General features: G+C 32.3%; 1 protein-coding gene across 2 annotated transcripts in view; it reads right to left on the bottom strand.

Moving 5' to 3' along the window:
• Window positions 1-1,895: 1,895 nt before the first annotated feature.
• The window catches only part of LOC148600637 (uncharacterized), a 31,183-nt gene continuing 23,350 nt past the window's right edge, over window positions 1,896-9,728 (bottom strand). Inside the window, exons 14-18 of one of the 2 annotated variants that reach the window (XM_088557896.1) lie at window positions 8,702-8,737; window positions 7,514-7,621; window positions 5,858-5,991; window positions 2,729-2,852; window positions 1,896-2,079 (exon numbers count right to left, since the gene is read on the bottom strand). In XM_088557896.1, coding sequence (XP_088414022.1) covers window positions 2,835-2,852; window positions 5,858-5,991; window positions 7,514-7,621; window positions 8,702-8,737 — 296 coding nt within the window. In that variant the 3' untranslated portion in view covers window positions 1,896-2,079; window positions 2,729-2,834. The remainder of the gene's footprint in view (window positions 2,080-2,728; window positions 2,853-5,857; window positions 5,992-7,513; window positions 7,622-8,701; window positions 8,738-9,728) is intronic. The other variant, XM_088557898.1, reaches the window with a different exon arrangement.

Genomic DNA, 9,728 nt, shown 5'->3' with positions numbered 1-9,728 from the left:
TTTTTCACCTTTCACAGACAATAACTAACAAAGAGTTTTCTGACACCTTTGACAGAGCACAGACTTTGGATGACTCATCAAAAAGATCATTTCAGCAGTAAAAGTTTTCTTCGTTCTATCATAGTTTTCAAGATACAGGCTAAAAACTGTAAAAAAACTTCATTTTTAGCCTTTCAAGGACAATAACTCTGAAAAGTCATCTGATAACTTTGATTCATTAAAAACTTTTGTAGGCCTTATCATAAGGATCATTTTGGCAATTGAAAGAGTTTTGCTAAACCAGACAGTTTTAGAGATAATGTGAAAAACATCTGTCCGACCCCATGTCCTATTTTAAGTAACAGCAGCCATTGTTTGACAGATCTAAAATTCCCACATGTGTTCTATGCAGAATACCCAAAGGAACAATTATACCAAGTTTGGATCATACTGGTCAAGTATTTCAGAGGAAAAGAGTTCAGAAAAATTGTTTACAACAACATCGGATGCTAAGTGACGGCAATAGCTCACATGGCCTATGGCGATTCCCATTGATGTGTATAATGAAAACCTCATAACTACAAATCCACAAACTTGTGTTATTTCCCTAATTCACAAAAATTGGCATCCATGAATTAAAGTACTTTCACAGTAACTTGATGTAAAAACAACTATAATCATAAATTTGCATTTACCATATAATTCAGAACTGCTTTTTCTTAAATGTTTAAACTCAATGTTGATCTTTAAAACTAATTTCAAAGATATGCAAACCTGTAATCCTTTAGAACAATTTATGTGGGTAATTCTCATTACAGCAATTACTTAAGATCTTTCAATGCCCAAGTTTGAATCTTCATATTATTTGTACCAATGATAGAATATTATTAAGCTGAATAACTGCTTGAAACCTATTTACTGATTTTGAAATAGATTTCAAAACAGGGTATTATTTACATTTGGAATTATTTTTGAATTTGGAAAATAAGCAAAAAAATATTTTTTTAGATGAACATTTACTAAGAGGGTTAGTCATGCCAGGATGATTAATCCCCTTAGTAGGGTTAGTCTTGCAAATTATTTTTTGAATTTTCTAAATTCCAAAATTATTCTTAATTCAAATAATACCCTGTTTCAAGAATATGAAGAATAAAATCAAAGTCACCTAAACATAATGAAGTAGTTTCCTCATGTCTAAGAACGTTTGTACCAAGTCTCTTCTATCTTCTCTCTTCAGAATGTTATATTCTTTGCTGAATGTTATTACTGCCTCCTTTTTCTGCAAAAATCCTTTGCATAAATTTTCGTAATATCCATTTTCTGGTGTAAAAGTTGTCAAGGTCACCTGCAATACAATAACAATGTATACAAGTAGTAAGTAGCATGACTTGCTCAGGTAGCTCCCCAAAGTTGGGAATCTCTGGTTCATTTTATCCAAAAATTAAAATGCATAAATGGCATAGAATATGAAAAAAAAGTTTGAGCTATATTGTGAAAATGATACCACAATTGCTACAACTGAACATTTACCTTGGTAACAAAATGGCTGTTAGCTAGGTTACACATTTGTTTACGTAGTAGCAACTATGTATGAATGAAAAAAGTAGTTGTGGTCACATGAGCAGTGGGCATAGATTAAAGTGATACTATGACATTGGCATTTCAAAGCCTTATGAATAAACAGTCAATATGTTTAACTTGCACTAATAGGATGATCGAAGTATACAAAAGAAGGTCCTATGAAAAGAGAGATGAACAAACAGATAAACAAATGGATAAACAGACAGATAGACAATTACATCAACTGTATTAGGTCATCAACTGATAATTTCTATTGATGCTTTGACTTAAGACAATTACATCAACTGTATTAGGTCATCAACTGATAATTTCTATTGATGCTTTGACTTACATTTGTTCCTTGTACAAGAAACCCATAGATTCCATTGTTTCCAAAAGCAGAAGATGATAAAGTACAAAGGAATTGACCTCCATGCTGACCTTTCAATGATGATCGAATGTGTTGGGCATAGTATGCTTTCTTTGTATTCTCAAATTTCTAACAACATCCATGTCTTCATCTTCCTTGTAACGCTTCACCTATTAATGCAAGTGATGTTGAATCAGTGGTCAATGTTAATTGATCAAGGAACTCAAGATAAACACTAAATCAACAAGTATATGTTTGCAAACATGCTATCTAGATTGCATTAATTGTAACTTCATAACTGACACAATTTAGGGTTATTAATTGAAGTAAAACATTAATTCAAAATTTTTTACAAATAAAGTCCCATGACTCGAAAATAAAAAAAAAATAAAAAAACAAATACATGTATATAATTCAAAAAGGCAGCTAGCTCACACCGAATAACAAAAAAAAAAACAACAAATCACTAATATTTCATAAAAATTAAAAGCAACGTTTTAGCTAGACACCAGTATACTGTAATATGTTCCATCTCATAAGACAAGGGGATAAAAATCATATAAAGCATCACTAACTGCATGTTTCTTTTATTGAAGTTGTATGACAAAGACAAAAGAGACATGACAATGAGTACAGTGAAATATAGTTACAATGTATTGGCATATGACCACCAAGTTTTTTGTGATTCATCTAACCAAAAGATTTATTTCTTGACCTGAAAAAGTGGTTAAATATGTATATATTTTTTTCATTTTTAATTTTAAAGTTATGACAAATGTGCTTCATTTCTGCTGCATAACACAAATGAAATATTAATACCTCAATGATAGCACATATCTTGTCCTCATCTGTATCTGTGGTATGGATTACCAATCCATCTGGTATAGCAACAATGTCAGTGTCATTGATCTTTAATGTGTATTTTTCAACATTGGACCCACTCCTGAAAATAAAATTTGGCAAGTAATAGAAACATATTTTTTAGAATACCCTACAACATAGTTAGCATGATGGGGCAGCTAATACATGAACAACTAGAAATACTGTGAGCAAACTGTGAAATGTTCATGAAAATAGGATTAAAATAAATCAATTATATGCAGTACCATGATCATTCAGCCCCAACTTCACAAAGTCAGTGTGTAAAGTGAAAGTGTAAATTTGGGATTTGTTTCTTATAATTTCAATCCAAATACATAGAACAAGAGGCTCAAAGGAGTCTGAATCGCTCACCTGGTAATTTTTCACCATTCAAGGGCAATTACTCTTACAAGTTGTCTGACAACTTTTATCCCTAGAGACTTTTTTAGGCCTTACAATAAGGATCATTTCAGTGAAAGAATTTGGCTAAACCTAACAGTTTTGGAGATAATTTATGCGAAAAACTACTGTCTGACCCCTATGTTCTATTTTTAGTAATGGTAGCCATGTTTTATCCCCACTTCAGCTCTATGCAGGATACCTCAAGGAACATTCATACCAAGTTTGGTTTCAATTGGACAAGTACTGTCTGAGGAGAAGATTAGATTTCTGGAAGAAATAACATTAAAAATGGCAAAAGACATTAAAGAGGGCAACAACGCCAACATGGCTTAACAGATTAAAACAAAAATTTAACTACAGATAGATCTCATCATGCTGAACACTATTAGCCTATGTTAGAATTATTATGTGATATATATAATATGTGACACTATACCAAACACTGGATACACAAACACTGGATACAAACACTATACCAAACAAACACAGTATACAGACACTATACCAAACACTGGATACAAACACTATACCAAACAAACACAGTATACAGACACTATACAAAACACTGAATACAAATACTATACCAAACACTGGATACAAACACTATACCAAACAAACACAGTATACAGACACTATACCAAACACTGGATACAAAAACTATACCAAACAAACACAGTATACAGACACTATACCAAACACTGGATACAGACACTATACACAAACACTGGGTACAAACACTATACCAAACACTGGATACAGACACTATACCAAACACTGGATACAAAAACACTGGATACAAACACTATACCAAACAAACACAGTATACAGACACTATACCAAACACTGGGTACAAACACTATACCAAACACTGGATACACAAACACTGGATACAAACACTATACCAAACAAACACAGTATACAGACACTATACCAAACACTGGATACAAACACTATACCAAACAAACACAGTATACAGACACTATACAAAACACTGGATACAAACACTATATCAAACACTGGATACAAACACTATACCAAACAAACACAGTATACAGACACTATACCAAACACTGGATACAAACACTATACCAAACACTGGATACAAAAACTATACCAAACAAACACAGTATATAGACACTATACCAAACACTGGATACAGACACTATACACAAACACTGGGTACAAACACTATACCAAACACTGGATACAGACACTATACCAAACACTGGATACAAACACTATACCAAACACTGGATACAGACACTATACCAAACACTGGATACAGACACCATACCAAACAAACACAGTATACAGACACTATACCAAACAAACACAGTATACAGACACTATACCAAACACTGGATACAAACACTATACCAAACACTGGATACAGACACTATACCAAAGACTGGATACAAACACTATACCAAACACTGGATACAGACACCATACCAAACAAACACAGTATACAGACACTATACCAAACAAACACAGTATACAGACACTATACCAAACAATGGATACAGACACTATACCAAACACTGGATACAAACACTATACCAAACAAACACTGGATACAAACACTATACCAAACACTGGGTACAAACACTATACCAAACACTGGATACAGACACTATACCAAACACTGGATACAAACACTATACCAAACACTGGATACAGACACTATACCAAACACTGGATACAGACACCATACCAAACAAACACAGTATACAGACACTATACCAAACAAACACAGTATACAGACACTATACCAAACACTGGATACAAACACTATACCAAACACTGGATACAGACACTATACCAAAGACTGGATACAAACACTATACCAAACACTGGATACAGACACCATACCAAACAAACACAGTATACAGACACTATACCAAACAAACACAGTATACAGACACTATACCAAACAATGGATACAGACACTATACCAAACACAGGATACAGACACTATACCAAACAAACACAGTATACAGACACTATACCAAACACTGGATACAGACACCATACCAAACAAATACAGTATACAGACACTATACCAAACACTGGATACAAACACTATACCAAACAAACACTGGATACAAACACTATACCAAACACAGTATACAGACACTATACCAAACACTGGATACAGACACTATACCAAACACTGGATACAAACACTATACCAAACACTGGATACAGACACTATACCTAACACTGGATACAAACACCATACCAAACAAACACAGTATGCAGACACTATACAAAACACTGGATACAAACACTATACCAAACACTGGATACAAACACTATACCAAACAAACACAGTATACAGACACTATACCAAACACTGGATACAGACACCATACCAAATAAACACAGTATACAAACACTATACCAAACACTGGATATAGACAATGTACCAAAAACGATCACTGGACACAGATTTGGTAAAGAAAAGAAACATTCAAGGGATATTTACAACAAAGCTTGATTTATAAAAAATATGAATCCATCAATAAACCAAAGAATAAACACAGAATATAAGTAAAATAATAAACCAACGGAATCACTGGGGAATACACAACTTGATGCAACAAAATACAGAAAGACAGACACCACTGATGTGTCAGGTTTAAGTTAGTCATGAAATCAACTGCAATATTTCTGCTTTCTCACTTGAAATAATCGTCTTGTCTTGTTTCTTTCATTCATTACTTTTGTTTTTATCAAATTCAGCTTTATTTGAGCATCACATACTTCTGTCAATACATCTGGATAGGCAGCAACAAACTTTAATAAATCTTTTTTACCTGAAACATATAAATGAATAATTACAATTATTGTACATCTCATTAAAATATGCTTATTTCCTTGGATTATCTGCTTTACATGTGATGTTTAAATGTTTCATAAGCTGATAAATCACATCTTTGAGTTATTTATTTATGCAAAGCCCACAATTAAGTGAACTACTTCTTTATCACTGTGTATTATCTATTATTTATGTAAATCTAAAATAAAATCAAATTAAAAAATAAAGAATGTAATTATAAGAATTTATTATATAGATAGCATTGTTTTATCCAATGTTCCCAGTGTAATAAATTTTGATAATTCACACTGTGAAATAAATTTGGTAATTTCACTCTTGAACTTTCTCCCCCCAAAATGTCACAACTTTTATATCAATCCATCAATCACAAAATTTAAAATTCATGTTGAAAATATCAATAAAATATGAAGACAATCTATATAATAAAAGGATAAGAAAATCTATATAATAAAAGGAAAAGAAAATCTATATAATAAATAAGATAATTATTTGGTTATCATGAATAACTAAAATATGATCACTCGTGCCAAGAACTCATGCATGGAACAAGTTCTGCAAGTTTGAGTATGGAACCTTTGGACCCTAATATGGACCAATTTGTTATACACAATTTAATATATCTTTAACCATCTTGAAACTTGCTTGTTAAAAAATTCTTCGTAAGTAATCAGGATTTGAAAAACAACAAAAATTGGTCAAAGAAAATTGATTAATGAAATTTTGTATCCTGACCATACCTACTAAACTTTATTCTCATGGGGACCAATTGTGCACTCTATGATGGAAGAGGATTTCACATGAAAAGATGCTTCAGTAGTGTATTTCAAACTTTAAAGTGCAAGGGTTCAAAAGTTTGCTTTTGAAAACCTTCAGAACTCAAGTTCATTAGTCGATAACTTGTTTTCGTCTGATTTTCTTTGATGCTTTCATCATGCCGACTTCGGAACATTCTCAAACTTCAATCAGTACTTTGGTAAGAACGAAACTTCTTAATTAGTGATGACTTAAATTTTAACTGTAATTAACTTAAATCACACTGATAAATGATAGGGTACCACTTTTTTGCACATTTTATTTATGCCCAAGCTGACAAAATGGCTGATGAGTTCGAATTAGTGAGGGTTATTCTTTAGGATTTATTATCGAACGGACTGACTAGTCAGTTCGAGTGTTTGAGAAATTGAAATCTGAGAAATTCAAGGTTATTTATATTGATTATATACGGGAACATTTTGGTACTTTGAATTGTATTAAAGAAATCCCAGGTGTTCGAGCCATCTAAGTTTGAATGAGTGAAGTTCAACTGTGTGTGTGAAAATATGCATAACCATAAATTGTGTCCCTACAACATACTAGGTTCACTTGATCTTCAGTTAAGTAGTTTGAGACACTCGTAACAATACAATAAAGGGTGGACATACAGACATGTAAACACATTACACCCTCCCAAAATATTATGTGAATTACATGGCAATGTGTTCCAATAAAAGAAAACATACCAGGCAAACGACCCTTTGAATCCAAAGATGATGTATCTTGTATATAATCTTTAAAGTATATTTTCACAATGCCTGCATCTGCCTCGCTCCACTGTACATATCGTCTTTCTATAAATGAAAAATTATATAAAAAAAGTTTAAAATACATACTTCTGAGTGCTTATTGAAATTCTTAAATTAGCATGAGTATCTACAAACAATGTTTAGACAGACAGCAGATATATAGCAAACAATGATGAGATTTATGGGATTGCTTACCGCTTGCTGGCTGTTTTCTTTATAATTTTTTTGCATGTTGAAAATAATAGGATAATCAATTGGAAAGAGTCAATAACCAAGATATTATCACGAGTGCAGAGGAATGCCTGGATTTAATAAGTGTGCCGAACTTGTTCCATGCACGAGTTAAATCCTCTAAAGGTCTTGGCACAAGTGATCATATTTTTGGTTATTCACTATAACTAATTGATTATTTTATTTATTATATAGATTTTCTTAATAATTTATCAATATTTTCAACATGCACTTTAAATTCTGTGATTGGCGACTGATATAAAAGTTGTGACATTTTGTCCAAGATTGAAATTATGGAATTTACTTCACAGTATGAATTATTAAAATTTATCACTCTTATAATCTATAAAAAAGAGACATTCTTCTATTCATCTAACAAAAGCAATATACAAAATGTACCAAATATCTGAGCAAACCCTCCAATAGAAGCTCAGAAACATGTTACAAAAATTTCCATTTTGCAAAACCTTAAAAACTGCTAAATTGATTGGTAAACAGGAAATTGATGAGTGAGCAGTCTAAAAAAGAGAGGCAAAATACAAGTAATCATGCAAAAGCAAACATTCAAATTTCTATCCTATAGAACCAGAAATATCTGCTACAGAAAAGTGTAACATACGGATGTATGAACGGACAAGGAGATTGCAATAAAGCCCCCAGTGAGTTGGGATATAATCATAATAACTATGAATCTTACAGATGCAGACCTGTTTATGCTACTTCATGACAAAGCATAGTTTTAACTGTATTTTCAGAAAAAAGAGTCATAAAATCTTTCAATCTGTGTCATTATGGAGAAATTCACAATGCATAGAGCATAATTTACAGCCAAACCTGTAAAAACTGCACTGAAATCTTAAGAGTAAACAAGTCTGCAAGAACAGCATACATTACCTTTCTTTGCACCAAAAATTTCTTTATGCATTATGTCTGAAATTAACAAGTTTTGAAAATTACAATACCTATCAAAATGTGTGCCTTAATAACAGATAATACACAGTCACTAGTTTTTACCCATATCCAAAAAGCAAACCAATATGAACTTTGACAGCTGGTAAGTCTTTTTTCATATATTATCTCTGTACAAGGATAAGCAAAATCAATTACCAAACATTCATTTTCTCTTTTTGTGTTTCATAACATTTAGCAAATACAATTCAGGAAAACCGTCCTAAATTTTAGGTTACACACCACCAATTCATACAATGAGTATTTGAAATGTACACAAAAATACTCCTACACATAAATTACCCCCTGTTCCTCATAGAGCTGTGAAAAAGTTCTCATGTTATTTCAAAAATTTGAACTGTTTCTCAAAGGAAAACATTTCTGCACATTTTATAAGGGCATTTTTCTTCTTGCAATGTAAATCCTAATCTCCATTATGACTTTTAAATAATATCCCTATCTTGTGAAAAAACCTTGGATTTCTCATGCTATTTATAGACCCTTCACTTCTGGTGACCAGTGCTGCATTCCAAGTCTGATGTATAGTCCTCTGTAGGTTTAAAATCAGGCATAGTCCATGGAAGCCACTGAATATTGTAAAATTAGCATAGAAGCCTAAGGGAAGTAGAATTAGTGGTGTCTAGCCTAAACAAAGTAAGCAGACAATAACTTTGATGGAACCATAGAGTTGCATGTGTGGACACTCCTTTTAAGCTTGATACAAATGTTTAACATTGACAGATCCATTTTTGGTCCCTTATTCCTGAACATTAAGTCATAACCCCACAAATTAATACCATCCTTCTGGTATGGCACCTTATGCTACAATTTCATAAAGATCTTTATACTATTGCTCTGCAAAAGTCAAGGAATAATGAAAACAGCATGATGTCATTATGTTAAAGGGGAAGACCACCTTTGTATTAAGTTTGGCTCTTATGATAAATCATACCCACGTAAACAATAAAAAACC

Source organism: Perna viridis, chromosome 13, assembly GCF_037379345.1.
Source record: "Perna viridis isolate PV_CMFRI_1.1 ecotype Kerala chromosome 13, ASM3737934v1, whole genome shotgun sequence".
Classification (NCBI taxonomy): Eukaryota; Metazoa; Mollusca; class Bivalvia; order Mytilida; family Mytilidae; genus Perna; species Perna viridis.
The sequence above is the reverse complement of the archived record's forward strand: the minus strand, read 5'-3'. Positions and strand labels throughout refer to the sequence as shown.